We start from the raw sequence: 27,781 nt of genomic DNA, 5'->3' as shown, positions 1-27,781 counted from the left end.
GTAGGGGTTTTTTTTTTTTTTTTTGCATTTGTTTATTGCTTAATATATGCTGTGTCAAATTTGTGACTGTACAGTGACGATGTGAAACTTTATGACGTCACCCACGGACACTTAGAGGTGCACTGCATGAGGTAAAAAAATAAAGGTTTCACCCAGATTTTTTCCCACTTGAAAGTGGTGGTGTACCTAATGGAGTGTCCGTGTGACGTCACCGATCAACCAGCCAATGAGGAGGTGGGGGCGGGTGGGGCACATATCTCTTACAGTTAAACTTTGACCATGATTATTCCCTAATAAAGTGGCCTGAAAGTGGTGGTGTACCTAATGGAGTGTCCGAGTGACAGATCAACCAGCCAATCAGGAGGTGGGGGTGAGGGCGGGTGGGGCACTTGTCACTTTCAGTTAACCTTTGACCCTGATTATTCCCTAATGAAGTGGCCTGTTATTAGGTGTACCTAATGGAGTGTCCAAGTGACGTCACAAATCAACCAGCCAATCAGCAGGTGGGGGTGAGGGCGGGTGGGGCACTTTTCACTTACGGTTAACCTTTGACCCTGATTATTCCCTAATGAAGTGGCCTGTTATTAGGTGTACCTAATGAAGTGTCCAAGTGACGTCACAGATGAACCAGCCAATCAGCAGGTGGGGGTGAGGGCGGGTGTGGCACTTTTCACTTAAACCAGGGGTGTGGACCTCTAGTCCTCGAGGGGCCGCGTTCCAACATGTTTTCCAAGTGACCCTCGTTAAGCGCACCTGCGGGAAAACTTTTAGCTTCTTTCACGTTCAAAAGGAGCTAAAAGTTTTCACGCACCTGCACTTAACGAGGTAATGTTTTCTTTTTTTTTTTTTTTTTTTTTTTTAGGGTGACTGTGTTTTGTTCTTGTACAAGATGAACATACAGTATAAGTGCAGCTGGAAACCACAAATAAATACATGCTGTCCTGATTGATGATAGGACTTGGATTAAAGTTTTTTCATGAACATAATTTAACCAGGGGTGTCGAACTCCAGTCCTCGGGGGCCGCGTTCCAACATGTTTTCCAAGTGACCCTCGTTAAGCGCACCTGCGGGAAAACTTTTAGCTTCTTTCACCTTCAAAAGGAGCTAAAAGTTTTCACGCACCTGCACTTAACGAGGTAATGTTTTCTTTTTTTTTTTTTTTTTTTTAGGGTGACTGTGTTTTGTTCTTGTACAAGATGAACATACAGTATAAGTGCAGCTGGAAACCACAAATAAATACATGCTGTCCTGATTGATGATAGGACTTGGATTAAAGTTTTTTCATGAACATAATTTAACCAGGGGTGTCGACCTCCAGTCCTCGGGGGCCGCGTTCCAACATGTTTTCCAAGTGACCCTCGTTAAGCGCACCTGCGTGAAAACTTTTAGCATCTTTCACGTTCAGAAGGAGCTAAAAGTTTTCACGCAGGTGCACTTAACGAGGTAATGTTTTTTTTTTGTTTTGTTTTGTTTTTTTATGGTGACTGTGTTCTGTTCTTGTGAACAACAAAGGGTGTAGCACTTTTCACGTAAACCAGGGCCGTGGACCTCCAGTCCTCGAGGGGCCACGTTCCACCATGTTTTCCAAGAGACCCTCGTTAAGCGCACCTGCGTGAAAACTTTTAGCATCTTTCACCTTCTAAAGAAGCTAAAAGTTTTCACGCAGGTGCACTTAACGAGGTAATGTTTTTTTTTTTTTTTTTTTTTTCATGGTGACTGTGTTCTGTTCTTGAGAACAACAAAGGGTGTATGTAGCACTTTTCACATAAACCAGGGCTGTGGACCTCCAGTCCTCGAGGGGCCGCGTTCCACCATGTTTTCCAAGTGACCCTCGTTAAGCGCACCTGCGTGAAAACTTTTAGCTTCTTTCATTGTCTGAAGGAGCTAAAAGTTTTCACGCAGGTGCACTTAACGAGGTAATGTTTATGTTTTTTTTAGGGTAACTGTGTTTTGTTCTTGTACAAGTTGAACATAAAGTATAATATAAGTGCAGCTGGAAACCACAAATAAATACACGCTGTCTTGATTGATAAGACTTGGAGTAAAGTGTTTTCATGAACATATTTGAGCAAATTTGCCAGGGGTGTCGGACTCCGGTCCTCAGGGGCCGCGTTCCAATATGTTTTCCAAGTTACCCTCGTTAAGCGCACCTGCGTGAAAACTTTTAGCATCTTTCACGTTCAGAAGGAGCTAAAAGTTTTCACGCACCTGCACTTAACGAGGGAGTCATGAAAACATGTTGGAATGCAGCCCTGTGGACTGGACCTTAACACCTGTGACCTTTGACCCTGATTTTTCCCTAATGAAGTGGCCTAAAAGTGGTGGTGTACCTAATGGAGTGTCTGTGAGTCACACTCAAATGTAAACAAAGGCAGCACTTTCTTTTCTCAATTTTTCTTTTAATTCTTTTCATATAAAACAAAGAAGACAAACACATTACGGTCATAATAAAAATAATAACGATGCCCTCTTTGTGTTGTCATTTTTTACTCTTGCTTGCGACTTGCTCTTGTGCAGCTTTCTTGGCTTTAACCATCTCCACCAATTCCTGTCAGAGAAATGAAAAATATAAACAAAACACAGTGGAATGTGTGGTGTCATTAAAACCGCAGCCGGCCACTTTTTCTCACCTTGTACCTCTTCATACAATCTTTCTTGTTCCGTCCTGGCACGGATGCGGCTATCTTGTCCCAGCGTTCAGGCGTACTGACAGGATATGTCTTGAGGGCCTGCTCAAGAAGCTTCTGTTCCTCTGTGGTCCAGGGAGCAGCGCTTCCATCGCCACCTGGGGCTTGAGGTCACAAGGACAGCGAGAATTATTAAAAAAAAAAAAAAAAAAAAAAGACAAATCATTTCATCTAAAGTGGAGCACCCACCTTCAAACCTCTCCGATGGCGCAGCGTTGTCAACGGTGGGTGGCACAGAATTGTGTTCCTTCTTGAATTTCTCAAAAGCTTTTCTGTTGATGTCATCTTTCTGTAATGGATCTGAAGAGGCGACAGTTGGACGTGGATTGTGTTGGCCCTAATTGCTGTGAAGCAAACGCTATTCAAGGACTTTTATTTTATTTACCAAGGCGTTGTAAACTCTTGGCTTTGTTGATGACGTCTTTGGCTGTCCTCTTCATGCCACTTGTCGAGTGTAAATTCATGTAGTTGGCAATAACTTCCCACCTTGAAGAAGAAGGAAAAAAAAAGTGCTTATGTAGCATGACTTGTAATGCTGGATATTTATTGGCTGGCAGATTACCTCGCATTGGTTCCAGCAGGGAAAAGATTGACGGCCTTGATGAGCAGCTGGAGGTCTTCCTCGTTCCAGCCTTTGCCGCCGCCCCCTCCTCCCCCGCCGCCGCCGCCGTGCTCGGCGCTCCGAGAGGCCTGCATTGCCTGAACCTCAGCCTCCCGCTCCTTCTGGAGCTGTGCGTTCACCTCCAGCACCTGAGAGGGAAGGGAAAGATTTAGGCACACTTGTGCTCAGAAGAACGGACAAGCCGATGAGATTTTTTTTTTTCTTTTTACCTGCTTCTCGACTGCAACTTTGCTGTCCTCCTTTGAAGCAGTGGCCAGTAACTCATTGAGGGTCTGCAGGCTGGAAGTGAACACAAGAAGAAAAAACTTCAAATTGCGTTTCATGTAGCTCAACATTTGTGATCAAATCAACGCTCTGCTTGCTTTCGTTCACCTGCTGAGTTCGAGCCTATCGCAGAGCTTCTCCACCTCCTCCATCATCTTCACGTTCTCGCCCTCACTGGCAGCAAAGTAGTTCCAGTTCTGCGGCATGTGAAACGGTCGCCGTTAGCGCAGCCCACGGATGGGCAGCAAACAATAGCGCTTGGTGTGGAATCAACCTTGCAGGTTGTCCTGAGCTTCTGCCGCTCCTTCTTGATGGCTTTCTTCTGGATCTCCTTTTCTTTCTTGGCCAGCTGGGCCGCCTGCTTGGCTTCTTCGTCTTCTTTCTCTTTCGCCAAACGAGCCGCCTCCAGCTCAGCCTGTCGGGCCTGAAAACAAATGAGAATGTCATCAGCAATTTTTTGTTGCTTCAACTTTTCCCGTCGGGACTTACTCTGTCTTTTTCTTCCTGCTCTTTCTTCTTGGCTTCCGCTTTTGCTTTCTTCTCAGACTCCTTCCGGGCCTTTTCCTCTTCCTTGAACTTCTTGATCCGGGGATCGCAACTGTAAGCGGTATCTGCATGGGACAAACGGAGCGGGTTCACTCGAGCGATTCTTTCACGGCATGCGCGCCGTACTGCAACGTTCACATTTGTAGTCTCTGTACCAACTAGTGTTCGTATTCGGATCATCTCCTCCTTCTTCCTCTGAGCTCTGGAGGCTCGGTTCTGCTTTTCGATCCATCTCCGCTCATCCCGACTGCAAGGGGAAAATCCCAAGGGCTAGTCAGACACAGACACTCAGACCAACGAATCGGATTTGAGTGCTCAAAATGTCTACCACTCAGCCTTTTCCTTCTCCTCCTCATCCAAGTACGAGAATTCCCGCCACGAATCAAAATTGTACCTGCAACAACACAAATCAAATCGCGAGAGTAAGACCTTGAAAATATTTTCAGCGCTGAAATTGAATACGGCGTACCAAAAGGAGTAGAAGTTATCCACTTCCTCAAAGGAAGATGCCTTGGTGCCGAGGTTGGGCACGTGCTTTTTGGTGGACCACCGGGAGTTCCTCTCAAAAACTGCAGGGAACACCTGGAAGAAGTTTTCTTTGCCCTCCGCCTTGGAAGGCACGCTGTTGTCAAATGTAGGATCGACACTGTCAAATGCTCGCCTCTTCACGGGGTCGGACAGGGCTTCGATAGCTATTGGGAAGCAATAATGACATCAATAGAGAGCAACCCCAAACCCTCGATCAATACAAACGAGTAACAACGCACCTTTAGTTATACACGTGAAGTAGTCATTATCGCCTTCTGAAATTTGCTCTCCCGCAGCTTTCCTTTTGTCGGGATGGTGCTTCAACACAATGGCTTTGTCTGTTGAGAAACAAGCAAGCATGTGACCCCAGGAACAAACACGATAAACTAGACCAGTACCATGCCGAAAGAATACTTACGGGCAGCTTTGATCTGTTTTTGAGTAGCTTTGTATCTCAAGTGCGGAAGACCGAGGACAGCGTAGTGATCTTGATTCTAACACCGAGAAACAGAAGGCAAGTTGTAAGCATATGTATAAGCCAATGAAAACAAAATTATATTGTTCTTAGTAAATCAGTCAACATTCAAGTCCATGTTCCCATTATACATATGTTTGCTCAACATTAAAAAAAAAAAAAAAAACACCTTCCAGTCCTTTGGGTCGAGCGTTCGGAGCATGGGATGCTCTTGCAACTGAAAGTCCTCATCATCCGACTCCTCAGAGGACTCCTCTTCCTCTTCCAACTCCTGGAAGGAGGTGGACAGGTTCCTGTTTCTCCTCTTCACATAGGCTTCGAACCATCGGCCCACTGGCTCCACCTGAACCTGCACGGAGGCTGACAGAAGGATGCAAATGTAGGTATTTATAAATATGTACTCAACTACTAGTCACACTCAAACTGACCCCCTAATTCTGCTACTCAGTCAAGCCTTTAACGGAAGTAGTTAATAAATAAAATGTCCACGTTGAAAATATATGTTATGACCATGTATATGTATTGACATTGTGTGCTATAACCAACTGTTTTTATACCGGCACAATAATTTGACTGACAACGTGTCACTCAAAAAATGAGCTGCTGTTATGTAACAGTCACATAACTGAGCTAAAATAGCCCGACTCAGACAGAAATATCTTTTTGGTATGAGCTCTATGTTTTCTGTCTGTTTTGAAACGTATTGCTAAGCTAACAAGCATGCTAACAAACTCTTAAAGTGTAGCTTAGCACACTAGCTCCCATTAGCCTCAGTCATTCAATCCTTACCGGCAACGTCTCGAAACACTGTCGTTTCATCGTTGTCCACCGCTTTTAATAACATTTTTACAAAGAAGGCAACACGAACATTCGACAGCCACAGTAATTAAATGATATATTTCTGAAGGAACTTCCAAATTCAGTAAAGGCTAACGAATGTTTGCGATAGCGACATGTGTCGACGCAGTCTGTATGTCACTTCCGCCTACGCCGGTATGTCGCTGAGACCAAACGTCACTTCTGTGATACGTCACTTCCGTTTTTAGGAACGTTCGAAAATTGGGGTCAAGTTTTCTACTCGTACGTGAAAAAATACTTGAAACTGAAAATAAACGTGTTGAGCTTGAAATTTGAAAAATAAAAAATGTATTAAAAATAGTTTAATAATTTGCTTGGGGAGAGGAGGAATAACAAACCTTAGTGCCTTGCTCAAGGACTCTTGGACAGGATTACCAGGTTTGAGGATAGAACCCACCACCTCCAGAATATTTGGTTGGCTTCCCTCCCAAAAAAACACACCAAGTAGCATTATATCATCCAGCGCTTGGATTTTATTATCAAAATGTCGACAGACCAATTTCCTCTCAAATACATGAATTTTTTTGGACCGTCTGAACTTCATGTTTCAACATACACTTCTTTGTTCCTTAAAAAAATAAAACACATATTCAAACATGCCTCTTCTCCCCACAAGTGTGAAGAACAAACTTGAAAATATAAAGAGACCACAAAAAAAAAAAAAACACACACACAAATGTACAACCTGACAAAATTTAAAGCTGCAAATACATTCTTTTACCAGCGTAGGAAAAAACAGTTTTCAAACAATCAATACAAGCACTTTGGTCTCCTTCTACCGCACACAATTATGAATAATATAGAATTAGCAACATGCTAACAACATTTGTCAGCATTTAAATTGGACGAGACTGATGCAAATGATCCGCTGTAGGTTTAAAGTGCACGTTTGTTTTCTTTCAATAACCAGGCTGCTTCAACGTGACGAGCTAATACTGATGAACATAAATTGACCAATCGGATTGCCTGCCCCAAACTACCATTTACATCGCCATTTGTTTTGTGTTTTGACTCGACTCGGGGGGGATATGAAGAGAAAATACTGCGGAAGACATTTTGGAATGAAATGGACAAATAAAATCAAATAACTTCATTTACTTTCCCTTTTTGTTTGGATTTGACATTTCTTGTTCAACACAACCATCCTTATTTGTAGTCTTATTACTACCATCTTCCATATTTGTAGTTTTCTTTCTTTTTCCTAATTTCTACCTTGGTGAGTCAGCCAATTGCGAACCTGAAAATGTGGCAGGTGACTGATTTGCTGCCGATTGTTCACGTCATCCAATATCGGGATTTGTACCTGCGTTGAAAAATGTAACTGTATTATTATCAAGAGCAGGTAGAACACGCGAGTACTTTTGAAACAAAATAAAAACCAAAATTACAACAGCAACAACAACAACAAAAAAAACAGACATGAAATATCGCACTGCACTGAGAAGCAACAAGAACGACAAAATAATATTCAGGACAAGAAAATAAAATAACTTAAGCTCAAGGGCACAATGTGAGACGTCATAAATAGTGAAGTTAAATAAAAGGTGAAAACACTGAGCAGGTAAAATAGCTTGTTGACGGACAAAGCACTCGGATGATACGTCGTCCTCTTCTTCTTCAGTCATCTCAATGTCACGACTTGATTTTCCACAGCTGCAAACACACACACGTATGTTACACATGTACGGACACACACGCTGTTTTGTTTTGTCACGCTCACCTTCAAGTTAAATCCTAACAGGTCTGAAATGACGCCCGAGACAGCGGAGAGGATGACCACCTGCGTGATGTTGTACAGCAGCGGGTTCATGGTCAAACCGTACAGCCGGAACGGACTATCCAGCTCCTGCGAAGCGACAAAGGCGGCAACGTCACCCGCGTGCACGCTTGATGACCACACGCGCATGCACACACACCTTGAGTAGTTTGGTTGCCAGTTTTAAGACGTTGTTGACCAGCGTCAGCTCTTCCTTCTTGTTGGGCTTCTTCTCCATCTTGAGATACAAGTTGATCTGAGACACACACATACACACATAATCAGTACTAAGAAGCAAAGTGTGCGTGTGTGTGTGTTTTCATCCACCTGTTCAGTGAGCAAAATGGAGGTGTTGCTGTACTTCTTGCTGGTCTCCGAGCCCAGCGTGACGAACCTGAGCAGGAAGAGCGAGAGGCTGGAGCACCAGATCACCAACTCCCAGTTGTAGTGACACTCCAGGAACGGCTCTTGCGCGTGCAGCAACTGCGTGAGAACAAACGTCGGTGGAATCGCCGTGACGATGGCAAGGTGCGCTCGCGCACGTTACCTGCGCGCAGCAGATGAAGACGACGGAGAGCGTCAGCAGGAAGGCAGAAGATACGATGACGTCCACGGAGCGCTGGGGGCCTCGACGCTGCAACGGAATCGACATCGTTCAAAAGCGTTCAGCCAAAAAAAAAATCTCAATCAAGACTTATTTTTACTTTAAGGTATGAGCGTAGTGACAGCCACATCTTGATGTTCTGGACCTTCTTCAGTCGAAAGTGAGGAACCTCTGATTTCCTGGCTCTCCGGGCTGAAGTCAGGTGACCAAATAGTTTTGCGAACAGCAGCCTCTGAAAAACACATTTATGTCATACACTCCAGTTTGGCAACAATAAATAAATATTCATTGTCAGTATGGTCCTCACCTGCTTGTAGGTCCTCTCGGCCACGCTCAGCAAGAAGAAGAAGAGCCAGATGAGGCACACCCGCACCATGAAGCTCAGCGTCACCATGGTGACCACCAGGGCTTCCGAGCCGGAGCCGGCGCCCAGCGCCACGGACAGCAGCTCGTTGGCCGACAGCGTGGGTAGCTGGTCCAAGTCGCCGTGCTGAGCAAGTCTGACGACACAGAAAATAAACATTGGAAAATAAAATCGTGCCGACTCATCGCAAAGTAATCAAGCCACCTGTAAGCGAAGGGCGTGAGACCCAGCGTGACCGACACCAGATTCCCAAACACCTGGTAGCCAATTCCCGGAGTGTAAAGATTCACCTGGAACACGCAAACACGTTAAGCTTAAATTTAAAATGAAAAAAGGTGCGTTGGTGGTGCGCTCACTCTGTTCATGATCATCCCACTGATCTCCAGGACGGACATATCAGCTTTCTTGCACTCGTTTCCCTCCCAGACGATGGCGCTCACTCTCTCCAAGCCCGGGTTGGAGCTATGGAGCCAGGGGGCATGGCCCTGAGGAGGAACAAAAAGGTTAGTCTCCCAAAAAATCAACTGGACGGTGTTGCGTTTGCTGACCTGGTGGAAAGGGTCGTCTCTGTACTCCTTCTTGGTGGGAGGACACAACGGCGCGCCTCCTCCTTCTCCGTCTGCGGAGGAGGACAATTCTCATGTTAGGCACACAAGTGAAAGGATTTTTATTGGGGGCTTGGCGGACTCTCTAACCCGTCTCCGAGGTGCAGGACGACCTGCACTCGGCGCAGTGCAAGAAGTCCTCCCACAGCAGGTCCTCCGTCTCCGACTCGTGGCGAGTGCTCTCCGAGTCAGGCGTCCTCAGGCTGGAGCACCTGGAGCTGCAGCTGGTGCCCGACTTGGGGACATCCTGACACAAGAGAAACATTGAGACTCCGGGGTGGGGTGGGGGCATGGGGGGGACAGGACTTGACAGACCTCCACGGTGTAGTGTTTCTTGTAGTGTGTGCTCTTGCGGTTTCGCAGCGCACAGTCGACGTTCAGTCTCTCGACTCCCCTGCGGAGGGCGATGTAAGACGCCTCTGGGTCCTCCTCGCTGGACGCCTCGTCTGACGCGGGCCCCTGTGAGACACCGGCGACGTTGTGAGTCGTGACTATGTTTTCAGGGAGTCGCGCGGCGCCTTGGCTCACCTTGGCGGTGGTGGCGGCGCTGCGGGCGGCGTGCGCCTGCGGGGGCGGCCCGCGGGCGGCCCAGCAGGCCTCGTCCAGGCGGCTCAAGAGCTCGCAGCGCTGCAGGCCTTCCTCGCTGCTGCGGTTGGTCACGCGGCCGTCCAGCGACACGTAGCCGTTGTCCGTTTCTGTCGACTTGTCAATGGACAGCTTGGACTTCTTGGACCTGGGGCAAATTGTTAAGCGGCTTACAATTCCGCGCCTCAATCGGTTCAAGCGAGAAGAAAATGCCTCACTTTGGCCACTCGGAGAGGAAGAAAGGAAATACACACCCAGCTTTACACAGATCATGCCAGAAACCGTGGAAGAGAGTGCCCAGGCTTTTTGTGGCGCTGGCAGAGTAGGAGAGCGGCGCCCCCTCATGTGTGTTATCGGTAGTGCTAGAGCCGTCGCCTTCCCTATGCACCTCCATCTGGGAGGCCTTCCTCAACTTCCTTTAGTCGGGGGAAAGAAGGATAGAGCACAGAAAGACTTAGTGTCCGCCGCTTGGGAGCCTTGCGAACCAAGCCCAAGGCGTGCGACGATCCTTCCCGAGAGAGGAGAAACGTCGAGGTGACGTTCCCAAAGTGAAAATGCAGACGCTCCAAAAACACACAAAGCGGCGTCAAACTCCAAACTTTGCAATCGTGATGGAGAGCCTGATCAATCATGATCAATTGGAAAAAAAAAGATCTAAATTTGAACGAAGAGACTCTCCATGACAAACAGGTTTTTTCTCATCACCTGCGTCTCTTGCCGCCGAGGCCGCCGGAGACCGGCTTGGGCGTCCGGGTGGAGACGATCTGACAGTGCACGGTGCCCAGCAGCAGCATGAGCCAGATGGCGCCCAACACCTCGGTGGCGGGGATGCCGTGAGGCTGCGGGATGCTGGCGTAGAGGAGGGCCGCCGCCGCTGTGGACATTTAGAGGAGGCGGAGTTACTAATGTTTCAAAATATTCAAACAAGCTCGCCAGGAGCCGCACCTTGCAAGACGTAGAGAGCCAGCAGCAAGAGGAAGATGGCTCTGGAGGTGACCTGGATCCACCATCGGTAGAAGAAAGGGAAGAAGACCACGCGCACGATGCCCTTGCGAGTCAACGAGGTCCACGGGCTCTCCGGTTTCGCTTTTGCAAAGGCGGAGCCTTGGGAGGGAGGCAAAATGAAAGAATGACGGCGGCGCTCGTCAGCACGCACGCACTTCGAGTCACCCTCGTCTCACCTCGAACCAGGTCCACGTCGATGAGGTCCGGCTTGACGTGACCTGTCTTCTTTGGCTTGTTCCTCAGGCCCTGCGGGGAGGACGCAAAAAAAACATCAATGGAGGTAGATTTAAAAAAAAAAAAGTTTCCATTTGGGAGGCACACAGTACTTTCTACAAGCGTTAGATGCATTCCTACTTTTTTTTTAAGTCGACCAAGCCACACCGAGCCCGTGTTAAAAAGACATCAAGCACACGTTGAGTCACGCGTTGTTGTCCTTCAGGCCGACCCAAACGAGGGGATCGATAGTTCCTCGTTGGAAAGAGATTTATCTTGGCACTGCCCTTCCAAACAAACCGCTCGCTCGTGTTCTTCTTATCTGCGGGCTACTTGCGGTTTCTTATCTTTATAACGGCCACTCGGCTTCTTGGAGACTGTAAATGGCCTCCTTAGATAAACATTGGATCAAAACCCCCGCAAACGTTTTTGGGGATTTCCACTCGGGTGTCACGTGGGCAAGCGTGGAGGGGTAAACACACCAAACACAAAGGCCGGGCCGCTCGAGGGACGGACCAAACACAAGCGGCGCTACGTCTACGCCGCGGGGTCAGCGAGCGCACGTGCACCACGCCGGCCGCCGCTGAATACTCACCCGGGATATAAACTGAAGACGAGGACGATTGACAGGGAGGATGGGTGAAGATGGAGAGGAGGAAGTGGGGCAGAAAGGAAATGGTTAAAAAAAAATAAAAGAAGACAAACACTTGGACGAGGACGGAGGTGGGAGGGAGAAGACAACTTGAAGAAAGTGAGAAAGAAAACAAATGAATGGCGGGCGGTGGCCAAGAGTAAATGGAGAGAGGAGCACCTTGATTTCCCGCTGCTCCACCGACTTCTCCCAGATCTGCTGGTCGTAGGCGCCGATCTACGAGACAAACGCAAGCACAGACTCGTGAAGATTTTGTTTGACGACACGGATTAGTTGTATTCAGACAGACACAAAAGAGTGCTGAGGCGCTCAAGCGTCATCTGTCTGTGCCACGTGGAGTCAACAGACTTGGCGTGGCGTTGCCGTGGCAACAAGATAAAGTGCCGTCAGTGAGACCTGGCAGGGTTCAACTACCTATTTCCTCCACACAGTGTGGCGAGACTCCCGTGGCCGGGCCAAGTGTGCGCTGCGGCACTTGGCGAGGGTTGCCATGGCGACGCAGTCGGAGGAGTGGGGGATTATGATGAACAACCTGGCGGCTAACTAGGAGCTGCTAGCGTGCAAATTAGCTCATCGGTGATCCTTTTGTGAAAGCGAATGGGGCTTCTCCGTGATGTCATTTTCAGTCGACGGCAAGACAAAATGGCCGCCCCGGTGATGGATAAAGAAAAACGTGGATTTTTCTGCTGAGTTCATATTTTGCAACAGTAACCGAAATAGCACGTTTCGACGAGAGGAGTCGCGAATAAAATGTTTTGACTTGACTTCCCCTGCAATATGAAAAACATCTCACTCCACTTTTGCATGTATGAAAAAGGAGAAGCTCACTCATCTCTCATGACTCAGCGCTTCTCCTCACGAGCAACAATTTGACTCAACAATTTGGAGCTCCGATCACAGCTTGAATGCAGTCAGACAGATTTCGTTTTAATTGCACGTGAGTCACGTTTGTTGTCAAGCGGAGCGCGTCTGCCAGAGAGGAAGGGAAAATAACGAAAGCCAAGCCGGCTGAGATACACGTAAGGTGAGAGGCGAGGAAGGGGGGGGGGGGGGGAGAAGGTCGGTGGGTATCAATATTAGTCCAGCGGCGGATCGGATATCGGAAACCACGGAAAAAAAGATGACACACGACGCCGGCTTGCTGGCCCGTTTTGTATTCTGAACGCGTCGGGTCCTTTGAATGGCGATCATGCATACAGCAAATGTATTGGGACGCAGGCTTGTCAATAATTAATCATCAATCAGGGGTTGGAGGAGCTGCAGAATTAAATAATCGAAGGCATTTTTCAACGACTGCAGAACACAAAGTTTACGATGGGACGATAAGAGCAGGCCATAAAAGCAGCTTCTCACCTTTTTCTGGTACCACACCACGGCATCTTTCACTTTGGAAGCCATTTACATGTCACCTCTCGCCGTCTGGGGCATCTTAGACTGGAATGGAAGAGGGGGGGAAGAAAAAAATAAATAAATCACACGGGAGGGAGAGGAAGGTGAGTGTGACAGAGCAAAGCGAGCGCACACGCAATTTGGAGGCAGGCGTGTCCAGACTAACGACGCCAGGGGGAGGGAGGGGCGGACCTGCGCGGCGAGCACACGCGGGCGCACATTTGTAACAGTTGTACAAATGCAGACTTGTGGTTGGAAGGCCACTCGGTCACACCACCGAGCATGACGCTTGCGATACAATGCAGCGCCGGGCTCCGCCCTTAACATTTGGGCGTTGACACCAATTTGTTATGCGCGCAAGACGTGTCACTTTTGACAGGCACATTCTTCTTCTTTTTTTTTTTTTCTTCTTCTTGTTACTATGTATAAAAATATGGAAAATTCCAGAGTGTCAAAGCCGCGCTACAAGTCACTTCCAACCCCCCCCGTTGTGTTGACGCCAACATTCAACAGGTGCCGAATAGAGGACCCCCCCCCCGCCGCGGACCCCACTGGGATGATGTCATGCATTTAAAGGAAGGCTGGACTTTATGCTAAACGATGACACAAGGCTATGTGACGGCCAACCGGATCGAGGATGTTTTTCTTAGTCTGCTGGATATCTCAAAATTACAAAAGGATTTGAAAAAAGCTGAGAAAGCTTCACTACATCTTTCCGAGAGGGGACACGTGGAAATGCTGAAGAAAATTGGGGGGGTCCAAGCATTCCTCAAGGGGGCGGTGTCCCCGGGCCCCCACTAGTGCCACAACAAGCAGGAAGGAAGCCATCTTGTTTAAATTTGAAGATGTGGTCAGCTCCTTCCTTGTTCTTGTCACTTTTCTCATAAAGGTCTTCCTCTCCTGTCAAGCTTCTCATGCTGACCGTGACATGGAGTGCATTGCCATCTCGCCGCGAGATAAGCGTGATAAAAGCTCACGCGGCAAGGCCGTGCTCGCTCCATCGAAAGCGGTGGGGAGTGCCCGAGTGCCTGTCTATCTTGACACAACAGGCGGAAAGAAAAAGACATTTATAGCAACGGGAAGACTCTCCGGCCAGAAGTCGTCTGAACTTCTAATCCTCCAAGCTTAAGGCACTTAAACGCTTGGCTGCAACTCCGCTTCCCCGGTTGGCCTAATATGGCCTCAAAGTTGCAGATTGTGCAGTGAAGCTCGTCATTTCAAACATGGCAGGATCCCTAAAAAAAAAAAAAATCTTCCCAAAATACACTGCGGCTTTGGGTGTGTATTTCAGGAGCACAAGCGGATGTCTTAATGCACTCAAGTCACATGACACCAAACACAAAGTGCAGCACACTGGCCAGTTCCACAGAAATTCAGTCAAGAGAAACGGAAAAAATAAACAACTGCTGTGCACACTTCGGGGAGGCCGTTAAGAGCAAAGTCATCCCGAGCCTGGGTGTGGGGGGGAACAACAACATTAAATATTTAAGAAAAGGATACAAATGGGACAAGCCTCACATGGAACATTCCACTGACGTTAAGCTTTTAACTTGTCAAGACACCTTTTGACCTGTGTTGGATTTTGATGGCATGAAAAATAATGCGTGCAAAGTGTCATAGAAACACAGGAGGCAGATAAACAAGGGCGGGGCACGAGACGGAATTAATTTCATACACAACGCGAGTCATAATTGGGTTATGCAATGGAGAACGATATAATTGACACCTTTGGATGAGTTCGAGTTAACTCAGCTAAGTGGAACCCGAGCTGCCATCCTCTCCCCTCCCTGTGGCTGCTCTATATTTCATGATGGGTGCCAGTTACATCTCTTGTGCCACATTGGAAAAAGCGCCAGGCTGCCAAATGAAGGCGGGCGAGCCAGATAAACACAGGCGCACCCCAATGATGGGTCGAGACTTTCCGTCTGGCCCGCTATGGGGACAGGGGTGGACTCGTATCCTCTGAAATTCACTTCCGGTCAGCCGACAGCAGGTGGGCAAAAGTATTGGGACAGTAGTGGACAATGTACCTTAAGTCAGTAATATGAATTAACATACCAGCGGTGGTGAAAAGTCTTGACGCTGGGATTGTCAGGCTCCAGGCGGTGACTCTGCACAAGAAATGATTATCACACATCAATGATTTGATATTTGGGGAGAATAGCGACTCAGCTTTTCTGCTAGGGACACCAGCGAAAAAAAAAAAGGGATGCTTCCTCCTACGTTCACACTTTAAACATCTGCAGCGGGCGGGTGATGTAACAGTAATGCAGCAAGTGATGTAACCAAGCCACCGGCGCGACGGGCTCGCTCGGCCGGGCATCGCAGGTGCCCGACGGCAACTCAAAAACAAATACGACGCAAGACGTGAGCCTTAATCGCAATCCATTGTATCCATGGCAACTAACATCTTATCCCAATCTCACAGTTGAGATTCTTTTTTGAGCGTTAATTGTTAGTTTCCCTTCCATCTGTCAGCGACAGACACACCTAGTTGTCTCACACTATGACAGAAGAAGCTAATTAAAGGCGGCCATCCCGTCACCTTTTGACCTCACCCAACAAACAATCTTCCCTGACAACTTAATCCCTTTGGGGAAAACAAAAATAGTCTCAATCTACGCAACCTTTGAAACAAAATGTCAAGTATGAGAACCCAACCTTAAGAGTTTACCTTGAAGCAACGTTCTCCGTGTCATGGGTAATCTAGTAAATCAGCTTCACAGCAACCTCTTATCAACCAAATACGTTCAAGTGCAAGTGCAAAGACACGGATGTAAACAACGGGTCCTTTTTGCCGTTTTAAAGCGTGATGTATAATAAAAACAGTCAACGAGCAACGCGCACACAACGTGTTCTTCTCCTTTATCCCTTTTCTAATCGTTTTCTAAGCGCCCCCCCTCCCTGCAGAATGAGAAGCTAGCTCGGAAGCTAACTAGCCAGACGGCTATGCTACCCGGCGGCCACAAAGACCCCCCCCCCTCCTCCTCTTGACCCAGACATGCAACTGGCGGGGGCTGCAGCGTCTTACCTCGCTGATGGTCAAAGTTACTCCCGCCGCTCACAATGGATAAAAAGAAAAGCTTGGAGCTAGCCAGCCCGGTCCGTGGTGTTCAGAGGCTCGGCATCTCCTCGCTGGTTCAGCTTGTTGAGCTCCTCCGAAGCTGAGTGACGAGTAATGCAAAAATACAAGTTCACTTCACTCGCCCCGACCGTAAAGTCCCACTTAAAGACGCCTCCACATTTTCAGCAGCCTTTGTGTGTCCGTGGAGAAACAAAACACGTCATAAGTGCGACTCACCATCATTAAACGGCTTTAAAACACATAAAAGAAATGTAAGAAGACAGTGGATTGTCTACCTCTAGTGGACATTATTAATTCCTGCAGGTGAAAAAAAATTGCCCTGCGTCACGAGCACGGGGACTATGGTGAAAGCTATTGCGTGACGCAAGAGCTTGCTAACCAATCAGGATTCAGAGTGGGCGTGCCAATCGCGGATAACGGATCTACTTTCGCTCGCCCATCTACCAGCGATCGTCAGTACAAAACCTTCGGAAAACAAATTTTTGAATTAAAAAACAAACATTCAAACAGTAATGATGTAGGCCATACGGGAAGATGGAGAGGCTGGTCACCGATGTAGGAACACGCTGAGTGAGTGACATCGTCTGCGGCTAGCTTCATGCTAATGTGCTATGAGAGCTAGGTTAGCATGGTGGATTTTAAATATGTGCACAAATGGATTCCAATAATAAAAGCCTGTCTCGATTGACAATGCATTTAGTCATGTTATTGCGTATTTAACAGTGTTGAAATGTTATTCCATCCTAGCCTGTTTGTCTCCTGCCTTGCCAAGTCAAGATGTCCCTGGCCCAGAGGGTCTTGCTGACCTGGGTCTTCACCTTGGTCTTCCTCATCATGCTCGTACTGAAACTGGATGGGAAGGTAGGAATGTACTTGCAGAAATGACAAATATGCAATAATGATGGTTAATGTGGACCTCAGGTGCAGTGGAACTGGTTCCTCATCTTCTTGCCGGTGTGGGTCTTTGACGGCATCCTGCTCCTCATGCTCACCATCAAGATGGCCGGTCGCTGCAAACCAGGTTTTGACCCGCGGAACGGCTCACCGGACCTGCGTCTGCGCGCTTGGTACCTGGCGGCCATGCTGCTGAAGCTGGCCTTCTGCCTGACGCTGTGCGCTAAGCTGGAGAAGCTGGCAGAGGTGAAGCTCACGTTGGTGTGCATCCCACTGTGGACCATGCTGCTGGGAGCGTTGGTGGAGCTTGGCTTCAATATCTTTCCAGAGAGGAGAGAGGCCTGATAAATGATGGAAGAAACAAAAAAAAAAATTAGACTACTAAAAATTAGACTACTTTGAACAACACACTGGATGATTACTTTTATTTGTTACCATTCCGTTGAATATTTGTGATTTGAGAATGTTTATGTTGCACAATTTTAAATCTCAATTTTGCGTCCAAAGTCAAGTACTGTATTAAGTAGCTGAAGTTCCACATTGTCAACCGACTAAATGTGACGTGCTGTTTAGAAATGAATTTAATGAACAAACAAATGAATGATACTTATTTTGCACTGTTTTGCACTGTGCCAATGTAAATAAATGATAATGCAGTCAATGTGTTGTGGCTAATCAACAAGAAATCGAAATATGCTGAGCGAAAGAAAGACATTGAACTTCTTCTGAGAATATCAATATTTTATCCAGTGAGCCTTTTATTAGTTTGGCTCTTATTTATTTAAAGTAGAAACCCTTCTACGCGTTTGTCTTTACAAAACCTCTTATATACACTACAGTGCTGACAGTTAAAAAGAAAATGGCTAAAATCAAATAGAAAAACACACACTTGATAAATAATCCTGAAAAAACAAGTCCCTGAAGACTTTCTACGGTCATTGCGAGTTTGAACACAAATAGAAAGATCATGTCAGGTTTTTTTCCATTTCTGGCTGACCACACCTGAACTGTTTCAAATAAAAAAAAAAAAAAGCTTCATATTGTCCTTCACCTCTCAAGTGAAGCCTTCTGCAAGTCCCCAAAAAAAAAAAGATGAGAACTAGCTTACATTTTGGAAATATTTGCCACTCTAGCTGCGAGACTAAATGGCAAAAAAACACAACTCGGCTTGCTGACCATTTTTTAAGGCTTTGGTCTAATTTTCCAGTGTGTGGGGGTCAAAGTGGGAAACTTTGGGATGATGAAGCAACACAACGAAATCTCTGTGTGAACATTCCATAGTTTACAGTTGAGGACAGGCACTCGGGGGGGGGGGGGGGGGGAATGTCGTGGGCTACATTAGCAAGTGGGGAGGAAGAGATAGGAAACATTCCACGACTGTGCGACAACAAGAGAAGAATAGTTTCAAAATTTGGAAGCAGAATGTCCGTCACTAAGCGCTTTTGGAAGCTGACATTCGTGATGAGCTTAAAAACCATCTTGGCGGTGTGTGTATAAAAATCTCGGAAGAACACAAAATCTCCCCTGTGGACCGCGGGAAATGACGTGGATCTATGCCGAAGCGGTTGAAAAACGGGTCACGTTTCACTCGGCAGTTTCGAGAGTGCATGATAATAATTATTCGTTGGGCTACTTGCCATTTGTGACATCACTCCGGTAAGACAACGTGGCTGAAACCGTGGGCGACACCTCGATTTAAAAATAGTAACATCTCGGCAGGAAGTGTTATCGTATTACGTAATATCGTCTCGGCCATTGTATTACAACGCGGGCGAGTGTTGTGTAAGGTGGCGGGTTTTTTTTGTGTTTTGTTTCATAAAACGTCTCGGGCACAATTGGAAGCATTAGCTGCAAGTTGAACGGTAAAACGTCAATCTTCCACAATGAGACTCGGCTTACCTGGTTTGTAACACTTTTCAAAGCATACTGGGACTTTTGAAAACCACTTTCCTTTTTACATCATTTTACAACACCAGCAAAAGGAAAGCTGTACAATTTCATCTGGAAAAACCAAATTGTTAGGTAGAAAAGCCCTAGAGACTCCGCTCCTCCTCCTCCTCGTTGTTTGGGGGGAGTGGGGGGAGAGGGGGAGGCGGCGGGGGAGGGGGAGAGGCAGAAGAGGAGGGCGGGGGCGGGGGAGGCGGGGTGAAGGTGTGAGGTGGAGGATGGTGAGGCGGGGCCGGTGCCATGGGTTGGTAATGGGGGGGAGGAGGGTGGTTGGGGAAGGGCTGGGAGGGGAGGAAGGGGTGCGTGGGGTAATGTGGGGGGTAGAAGGGCTTGGGGTGAGGGTGGAAGTGGTGGGGGGACATGAGGGGGGCCATTTGGGGGTAGTAGTGCTGGGTCTGGGTGGTGGCGTCACCCGGGTGTGGGGGGGGCAGGTGCATTGGGCTGATGTGAACTGGGTGGGGAGGCGGCACCTGACTGAGGAAGGGGGGAGGTCTGTGGGGGAGGTGCGAGTGAGGCAGGAGCGGCGAATAGGAAGGGGGGAACATTTGGGGGAGGTGATGGGGAGGCGGCATGGGGGGAGGATATTGCTGCATGTGGTGAGCGTGCGCGAACGTCCGGGGGCTCATGTCCACGCCGTGAGTCCACTTTTCTGTCGGCGCGTGAGTCCGTGCGTCGCCATAGGAACCGAGGTGGGCGTGGAAGTCCGAGGACGCGGGAGCCCGCCGGTCGGCGCCCGCTTCCGGGTTGAAGCGCGGCGAGTCTTTGTCCTTCTGAGGGGAGGGGGCCAGACGGGAAGACGCGGATTCCGGGGAAGGGTGCGGGTGAGAGTCTGGCGGGGGCTTAGGGCTCTGCGATGAAGACGAGGAGGAGGAGGAAGGGCTGGCAGCAGCGAGCGGGTGGCGTAAAGAAGAGTGCGGCGAGGAGGTCACTGGGGACAACGGAGACGAGCTGGAAGACGGCGTGGTGGCGCTTGGCAGATGACGATGAAGAAAGTTGTGATGAGTGTTTTTTGTGGCTTTTGTGTCAGGCTGGTGAGGGCGAGGTGATGAAGGTTTGCTCCTTTTGGGCAGTTCTGCTGTGACTCGGCTCGGCGGCGACTGTGGACGTTTGGGCCTCGCTTCATCCTGTGCAACCTCGTTCTCCTCCGGCTTGTCGCTCGCTCTCGCTTGCGAGTCCACTGAGAGCATCGGCGGCGGACAATCATCAGAAGGCGGAAGATCTTCCAGTGTTGGCAACGTCCTGTTCCTGGCTGCACCCAACTCCTCCTCTTCCTCCTCCACTTTGATCCTCTCCTGTTCCTCGCCCTTGGTTTCTTCCATCAGGTCCAGCTCCTCCTCTTCCTCCTTCACTTCCTCTCCCTGGCCTCCCTGCTCGTACTGCCGTAAGCGGACGTGCCAGGCCAGGCTGCAGACGGCCGACACGGTCTTGAACTGGTGGACCACGTTGCGCGGGATGAAGTAGACGTCGTCGTGACATAGCCGGATGCGGGCGTAGCGGATGCCCTCCCGACGAAGCTGGTTCAGCTTGGCATCGTCCACCCATTGCACACACTAGGAGACCAATACGACAAGATGGCGGCATCGTGGGATTAAAACCTTGAAAATTCACCATGATCATAGTCGATATACTTGATTCGTTTGAAGACCTGAGAGAGCGGCGGTTCATAAAGATCCAACTGCAGCCGCTGAACCACGTACGGGAAATCGGCGGCGTGGAAGCACACCACGTCTTTGGTTACGCGAGGAGGGTCCAAGCTGCAAAGGAACGCAGATGTCACGTCAGCGTCCATCCGTACGTCCGTACTTACTTACCCTTCTTTGTAGCAGACGGCTTTCAGCACCCCCACCGCCGCCGTGGTCTGGCGCTCGAAACCCTGGCCGATGTGGTCGGCGTGGGCCCGGGTCCTGTCTTCGAAGAGCATCTCCCTGGGCTCGCTGGTCCTGGGAAGGGACTGGAGGAGGTTCTTCACCTCGTTGGTGGAGCTGTGAAGGAAACTAAATCTAGTAGTAAAACCCAATAAAAAGTGGAAACTGTTCTGGCGGTCTTCTTACCGTCTTCTTTTGAAAGGAGACTTTGGTATGTCGGCCACCGGGATCATCTGCTCTCCCGGCCTCACCCACATGATGGGCCCGTCGTCGCTCTCGTCGGGGCTCATCAGGCTCAGGCTGGACATGGTCCCCCAGGGAAGTGTGCGCTGGAAGGAAAAAAAAAAAAAAAAATCCGTTTGCCGCCCAACTTGTGCAAAGTAACATCTGCCCGTGCTTTGTTTATCCAGCAGGCAAGGGACTCACCTTCAGGAAGGGCGACTCCCCCAGCATGCCGAGGAATTCCGGAAAGAAATTGCCCGCCTCCTCATCCACGGCTCCCACCAGGCTGATCTGCCTCATCGCCCCGGCTCGGTACGTGCCGTGGCTGTAAGTTCTCTTCACCTGCGGCGACGACAAGCAAGCGTTTTGGACCTTGTGTCAAGATTTTGGCTGATGATGTCAGCAAGATGAGTAGCTTCAAGCTCATCGGGGGGTGCCTGCTTTTTTTTCTTCTATTTTTTATTTTTACATCCGCTGTACTTAAAATAGTCAATGACCTAGATACTGAAGGATCAGGTTTTTCAAACGACCTCATAAATGTAGTTCGTGCGACAACCTCCGTCTCACCTCTGAGCGGTTTTATACGCTCGCTTGTGGTCGCGGATGTGGCTCGACGGGACTAAGTCCATTCGAGCACTGCGTCACAACAAAGCCGGCGCGTCGCCCAACACACATTTTATTACATAATCCCTCCGCCGCGCTTGGCGACAAATGAGTTGCTCGAATGCGCTCAGAGTCAAAGCGCCGCATTAGCCCGCCGGGCGCCTTTTATTGATTCTCCGCCAATGGTCAAACATAAACACGGCTGGGGACTTTACCTGAGAGTAGAAATTCGCCATTGTGGTGGTTTCGATGTCCTTCTTTCCCAGGATCTCCATTTTGACCGGCGCTGATGAGAACTTGGTGGAAAAGTAGTCCAGGAAGTCGGGCAGGTAGGAGGCTTCTCCGTGGACGATGCCCATGACGTAATGAGCGGCCTAGGACGCACAGATAAAAAAAAAATGTAATCTTTGCCATTTAAAAATGAAATTGTATCACGTACCTGCGCCGAGTCCTCGCTGAAGGCCAGCGTGACAAACTCCTGGGCGAATCGCCGCCTCTGGGCCGCCGAGAGCGAGGCCAGCTGTGAGCCGTAAGCGTGGGCCACCAGAGCGCCGCCGTTGGGCTGCGTCTCGATGTGGATGTAAGGGGCGAACTCCAAGCCCGAAAGGCCGGGATGGATGTGGCGTCCCGGGCTCTTGAGCGGGGACGAGTTGACGTACGGCGAGTGCAGGTGGGCGCTCTTGTTGTTGGGCAGGGGTTGAACGGGTAGGGGCAGTTTAAACGGGGACGCCGTGGCGGCGGTGGAGGAATTGTCGAGGTGAGGCGGCGGGGAGGGCAAGAGGAGCAAGCCGGCGCAAGCGGTTTGGCACGAGCGGTGGTACATCTTCACGCGCTTGTGCTTCTCCCCCTCTTTGTGTTTCTTCTTCTTTTTCTTCTTGACTTTTTTGATTTGCAGCTCCGAGTCCAGCTCGGCTTGGACGCCTCCTCCATCTGTCGGGGGGGAAACGAGTCGGCCGACCGTGAGACGTTTCGGTGACTGCTCGCGATCGACTTTTTGTCATTTCTTACACGCCGACCCCGCGACCCGCCGGCGGATTTTCTTCCGCAGAACTGAACCGAGGCATTTACAAGTCATCGAATAGCGTGAAATGGAAAGCCTGGAGAGCGGCTGATACGAGTCAGGCCGCATCTCCTGAATTGCCGCGGGCTTTTAGTTATTTATGCGCCGAGTGCGGTGTGTTCACGGAGGCGGGGGACTCGCCCGCGCGTCTGTGGCAATTGTTCACCCAAAGTGGACAGGTAGTAGAAATAGATAGCGAGCCGGGATATATGTGCTGCCGCGTCAGCAATCTTACGCCGTCTCGTTTGCACTCCGGGCACGTTTTTTTTTTTGATGCCACATAACGCGGCAATGAGACGGCCTGAGCGCACACTGTAATACAATGTGTGTGTGAGAGAACAATAAAGAGAGTAACAGAGCGAGGATTTGCACACAAGCTACTAATCCAAAAGCTCTTTAGGTGCCCCACGACACACAAGCGCCCTCCCCCAATTCCCCTTTCTGCGAATCCACACACTTTCCCCCCCGAAAGTGTCCTCGAGCCCCAACAGAAAATTATTTGGAAGCAAACGATACGATCGACGCCGGTGAGCGGTTGTGCTTTCTTTCGGGATAACCGATCAAACCAAAACATTGATGTTATTGTTATTATTAAAATACAGATTCATTTATTACTTGTATGTGTTACAAAAAAAATGCATAAGAGGACTTGGGGGGGGGGGGGGCGTGGGGGGGTTGGGAGTGCAACCCACTAGTCGACATTAAACAGCATCTGATGCGTTCCCACACACAAACGCGTTAACAAATGGCCTCGGCGCTCGTAAAGCAGCCGCTTGCCGCTTATTGATTTCCTTTCGTCGTTTCCTCCGGCCGCCGATGGCCCCCCGCTTCAGCAGTAAACTAGAACTGATAAGATTTTTTTCGCCCCCTTTTCCGCTCCGAACGGACTTGGAAAAATAAACACTCCTTTGGATGCGTCAAATTCACGCCTGCTTTCTATTTGGATCACATGACTGGCGAGTTGCCTCGGAAGCACATTTAATACCTAATAATGTTTTTTTTCTTCTTCTCACTGGATAAGGGGATAAAAAAAGAAAAGAAGAGCCCCACAAGGACGGAATTATCTACGGTTAATTTGATGTGCAGCCACCGGCTATGAATGTATGAGAGACCTTCAAATGCCTCCCTGTTCGGTTACAAATTTTTGATGGTGGCAAAAAAAAAAAAAAGAAAAAAGAAAATCCATATCTACCTTTAATGGGCTGCTTGACCTCTCCATTCTCCCGCTTGATGTCGTTCATCACTTTGTGCTTCTTCTTCTCCTCACGCTCCTGCTCTTTAGTCTTGTCCTTGTTCAGGAGTTCTGCGGGAACAGAAAGGAAGTGATATTTTATCGTAAATAAATAAAAAGAAAATGGTTCAATCCCTTGTACGCAAGATTAAAGCGAGACTTGCTATGATGCATGATCACAGCACGCAATGTTCCCGGGAATATTGCAATATGCTTATGATATTTTATGATTCGAACATGCAATTTCCAAGGTGAAATCGAGTTTTTTTTTTTCCCCCTCCCCAGACTCATGGAGAGCACGGACGTGAGGAGTGTGAAAGTGAACACGGCGGGGTTGCGGCTGCCGCTCGCCATCAAAGTGGAAAATGCTTTCATGGCGGCTTAAAAAGAAGGCTTGAAGGAGCAATGACACTTTTTTTTTTTTTTTTTTATAGCGACATGACTCTCCTTCCATTTTAAAATATACTGTTTGACATTTCAGTGGATTCTTTCACTTCCACTTTGTACGCGGGTGTCAGACTTGCGTGGTAACATATAGGGGTCAGAGGTCAATGTGTGGCACGAGTTCCCTTCAAGACTAAAGTCAGTAAGTTAATAACGGCGCTGAAGAATTTCAGAAGGGCACTATTTGACCGCGGCCACTTCGTAAACGCTGACAGCCCGGGTGAATATTTAATCGTATTTTGACATCTTGAGTGCGGTTGTGTCCACGACGCATCTCTGGACAGCTGCCATGACTGTTCACAGGCGCGACCTCTTAAACTAACCAACTGGAAAAGGCAACGCTCGCATACATAAACACCCGATTGGCCTCTAATGATGTAAATCCTTTAGCATAAAGACAAATGGCCCAAACTTGGTTTTGCAGATTTGGATCACGAAAAGAAGATTAAGACTTCCTCCTGAGAAAGCGACAAAACAGCACAGATAAAACAATGTCTTCATGGATCAGGACAAAACCGTGATTCTGGATTCAGGGGTTGTCGACCTAGTAGGAGATTAAAATGGAACTTTCCAAGAGAAAGTTAACAAAGCCGATCGCTTCTCCCAAAAATATTTGCCACTGTATAGCAACGTTGTCTAAAAGATATTTTATTGAAATGATTGCTGAAGGTTAGGAAACAAAACGTGTCTAAAGTAACCGAGCATGAATGGAGCAGAGGGGGGCGTGGTGCTCTACCAAAACAACACTTGCTCCATAATGGCGGGCGCCTGTCATCGTGTCATGACAGCGGCGTGTACTTTGAATACACTCCGATAATCGAGCCAGAATTTCGACGTTCAATACCCCGGCGGGTGTTAAACCGACAGTCACGTGACACACTTTGTTTGTTTTCGGGATTATTTTATGATCTATGCGTTAGCTACCACCGCGAGGGTTCAGCGACGGGTGAGGGAGAGCTGGCAGCCATTAACCGAGGGAAGGGGGGGCTTTGTGGCGTAAACACCCCCCTTGTGTTCCAGTCCAGCCAGTTTGAAGGGCTCCCTTTCAAAATCGTCCGAAAACGGGACTGTCCAGACGAATTAGGCGGCAGACTAGTGCACACTAGTTAAAGGGGGAGGGAACGTGCCAGACAAGTGGCTGAATGTAACACTTTGGAAAATAAGAGTTGAGTCAACTTAATCGAATTGTTGAAAGACACCGTGGCCTACCTTTATGTGGCAACGCGACATCCCCATTTTGTCTTTTGATTGGAGAAATGTGGTCGAATCTGCCAATGTCGTTGTTAGCGGGCGTCACGAATAGTTTCTTTTTAGCGTCTCCCTTCTCGCGCTGTTTATCCTTGCTCGGCTTCTTGGTTTTTGGCGCCTTGTGGAGGAAGAAATCGCTTTGCTTTAAGATTTTGTGCCCGGTAGAGACTGCCGCTTGGTTTCCGCTGATTGTGTGGACCAAAGCGGGGCTGGCGTTGGCCGGGTTGAGGCTCCACAAACCCGCCGCGAGACACGGTTGCTTCGTCGGCTGCTGGAGTTTCTCCTTGCCGCCACAGTTGCCTCCCAGCAGCCCTCCATCCCGGACGACTTTCTTTGGTTTGACGTTCCTCTCCTCGACTCGGAGCTTCTTGGGCGGCGGCGCGTTTAAGTCTCGGGAAGACTGCGGGCGGTTTTCGGGGGCGCCTTTCGCCTCCGAGGACTTGGGGAGCGGGTTTCCAACGGGGGCGGTCGCCGCGGCTCCGCTGCTGAAGCGAACGGAGCTCGGCGAGTCCGCCATCTTGAGGCTTCTCTCGCTAGTATTTACTCGCTCCGCTCAACTGGCGCGAGACGTGCGGAGAGGCGGGGGCGGGGCTTGACTCGCTTTGATTGACAGATCCGGAGGGGGCGCTTTACAGTGCAGATAATACAATACTACGTAAAACTCAATAATAACAGCTAAATTGTCATTTTTTCCCCCCTTAGAATTATACTAATTTATCCCAAAACCGCACGTTGCCACTATTTTACCGCATTTCTTCGTCTGCACCGCTTCCTGTGTTAATAGATTTTTCATCAAATCAAATTTGAGCTCCTGTGTTGCCAGGTTAATCTAATCTGCCCAGCGCATTCATAATAATAAATGCTAGTATGCCTTAAAATAAGACTTTGTTCCATAACCACGCTTTTATCTTAAAAGTGGAAATTAACTCATTTTTATCACATGACATTCATAATGTGAGCCCAAGGGCATTTTGACGTCATCTCCAGTCAACAACAGGGGGAAGTATAATGCCAAAATGTCTATTCAATTCTTAATTTATCAATGTAATAATATTTACAACACTGTGTTTAGACTTTCGGGCAAAGATTTCTTTTGACTTCCATTTTAAATCATTTAACGAGCAATTTTAACACAATATTTGGGCCGTCGATCACAATCCACTAGTTTATACTGCTCCAATTGAACAGTCTGAGAAATAGTGGATGACAGCGTGTGTTTGTCTGTGGGCTGGAAATAAAAATGCATCCATCAAGGGGATCCGCTCACCTCTTTGATCCAATTTCCCCAAGAGGATTATCTTATTTCCCTTTCACACACAGAAAACACATCATTACGCAACGTCTTGTGAACCGTCCGGGCCTTGTGTACACTTTGTGTATTCAAAATTGGCTATGATATAAAAATGAGTCAGCCAAACCGGGAATGAGGCCATTATTGACAGCGCAAGGAAATGATTGTCGTGGCTGGATTAGTAAACAGAGCCATTAATGGCAAAGTCAAAAGTTCACATGCTGGGAATAAAACTGAAGGTATTGTCTAGAAAATGACAGTTATTTCATCAAGAACAATCTTGCTTCATTGACACAGCTTTTGCATCCTGTATTGTGATGCAAACAGCTCGCCACGCAATTCACAAAGTCGGTGTGTATTTCCCCAACGTGCAGAGATTAATAAATGCCTGCTATTAGCATGTGTGTGTACAGGTGGTGGCGCCATCTTGACGCCCACGCACACATTTCTAGCAAGTCATGACATTATCAGTTTACAAGAGGCGAACAAATGGAAGGCATCCAACTCCACTAAAAAATGCTTTACTGGAGTTTTGCCACGGAATGCCATTTGGGATTTCTATTTCTGTATACAAGTCAATGTTGACCTATTCATGTTAATATTTCATCAGAAATGAGATAGCGCAGCCCAAAGTGTGCTTCACAGATAAGTAGCACATTCCAAAAAAAAAAGAGTCATGTCTTCATATAATGTTCATTTTACTGATTGATTTCTGCAACATACAATGTGTGTAGTTTT

General features: G+C 48.3%; 5 protein-coding genes across 13 annotated transcripts; 1 reads left to right on the top strand and 4 right to left on the bottom strand.

Annotated features, from left to right (window-relative positions):
• Positions 1–2,378: 2,378 nt before the first annotated feature.
• On the bottom strand, positions 2,379–6,118 carry dnajc2 (DnaJ (Hsp40) homolog, subfamily C, member 2). The gene is made up of 16 exons (XM_049760877.2): positions 5,912–6,118; positions 5,292–5,482; positions 5,066–5,141; positions 4,887–4,985; positions 4,589–4,811; positions 4,448–4,513; positions 4,275–4,366; positions 4,063–4,184; positions 3,848–3,997; positions 3,682–3,770; positions 3,519–3,588; positions 3,250–3,437; positions 3,073–3,173; positions 2,877–2,987; positions 2,631–2,791; positions 2,379–2,548 (listed from the first exon to the last, which is right to left on the bottom strand). Exons 1-16 carry the CDS (start codon positions 5,964–5,966, stop codon positions 2,480–2,482), a joined length of 1,863 nt encoding a protein of 620 aa, XP_049616834.1. The 5' UTR covers positions 5,967–6,118; the 3' UTR covers positions 2,379–2,479.
• Positions 6,119–6,425: 307 nt separating this feature from the next.
• LOC125992176 (protein PHTF2) lies at positions 6,426–16,505 on the bottom strand. Of its 8 annotated transcripts, XM_049760862.2 has the most exons (22): positions 16,185–16,505; positions 15,212–15,264; positions 13,118–13,198; positions 11,924–11,980; positions 11,708–11,719; positions 11,076–11,145; positions 10,840–10,998; positions 10,600–10,768; positions 10,149–10,310; positions 9,838–10,042; positions 9,625–9,768; positions 9,400–9,556; positions 9,253–9,323; positions 9,061–9,189; positions 8,909–8,994; positions 8,648–8,840; positions 8,441–8,572; positions 8,284–8,370; positions 8,064–8,219; positions 7,897–7,992; positions 7,701–7,826; positions 6,426–7,633 (listed from the first exon to the last, which is right to left on the bottom strand). In XM_049760862.2, exons 3-22 carry the CDS (start codon positions 13,160–13,162, stop codon positions 7,613–7,615), a joined length of 2,277 nt encoding a protein of 758 aa, XP_049616819.1. In that variant the 5' UTR covers positions 13,163–13,198; positions 15,212–15,264; positions 16,185–16,505; the 3' UTR covers positions 6,426–7,612. The 8 variants fall into 8 exon arrangements, with proteins under 8 accessions (XP_049616819.1, XP_049616818.1, XP_049616820.1 ...); XM_049760861.2 differs by having other exon boundaries at positions 9,625–10,042; XM_049760863.2 differs by lacking the exon at positions 10,149–10,310.
• A 126-nt stretch (positions 16,506–16,631) lies between these two features.
• Positions 16,632–17,793, top strand: LOC125992192 (transmembrane protein 60). 2 transcript variants are annotated; one of them, XM_049760898.2, is made up of 3 exons: positions 16,632–16,860; positions 16,986–17,099; positions 17,160–17,793. In XM_049760898.2, the coding sequence occupies exons 2-3, from the start codon at positions 17,016–17,018 to the stop codon at positions 17,475–17,477; spliced, it is 402 nt and encodes a 133-aa protein (XP_049616855.1). In that variant the 5' UTR covers positions 16,632–16,860; positions 16,986–17,015; the 3' UTR covers positions 17,478–17,793. The 2 variants fall into 2 exon arrangements, with proteins under 2 accessions (XP_049616855.1, XP_049616854.1); XM_049760897.2 differs by having other exon boundaries at positions 16,635–16,808.
• Positions 17,794–17,852: 59 nt separating this feature from the next.
• LOC137839851 (uncharacterized) lies at positions 17,853–21,031 on the bottom strand. Its single transcript, XM_068649680.1, has 3 exons — positions 20,891–21,031; positions 20,725–20,833; positions 17,853–20,629 (listed from the first exon to the last, which is right to left on the bottom strand). The coding sequence occupies exons 1-3, from the start codon at positions 20,998–21,000 to the stop codon at positions 19,166–19,168; spliced, it is 1,683 nt and encodes a 560-aa protein (XP_068505781.1). The 5' UTR covers positions 21,001–21,031; the 3' UTR covers positions 17,853–19,165.
• A 95-nt stretch (positions 21,032–21,126) lies between these two features.
• On the bottom strand, positions 21,127–27,697 carry LOC125992171 (lysine-specific demethylase RSBN1L). Its single transcript, XM_049760842.2, has 6 exons — positions 25,714–27,697; positions 24,022–24,132; positions 22,209–22,699; positions 21,985–22,143; positions 21,371–21,508; positions 21,127–21,273 (listed from the first exon to the last, which is right to left on the bottom strand). Exons 1-6 carry the CDS (start codon positions 26,267–26,269, stop codon positions 21,127–21,129), a joined length of 1,602 nt encoding a protein of 533 aa, XP_049616799.2. The 5' UTR covers positions 26,270–27,697.
• Between the last annotated feature and the right edge of the window lie 84 nt (positions 27,698–27,781).

This window comes from Syngnathus scovelli, chromosome 22, assembly GCF_024217435.2.
Source record: "Syngnathus scovelli strain Florida chromosome 22, RoL_Ssco_1.2, whole genome shotgun sequence".
NCBI lineage: Eukaryota > Metazoa > Chordata > Actinopteri > Syngnathiformes > Syngnathidae > Syngnathus > Syngnathus scovelli.
The sequence above is the reverse complement of the archived record's forward strand: the minus strand, read 5'-3'. Positions and strand labels throughout refer to the sequence as shown.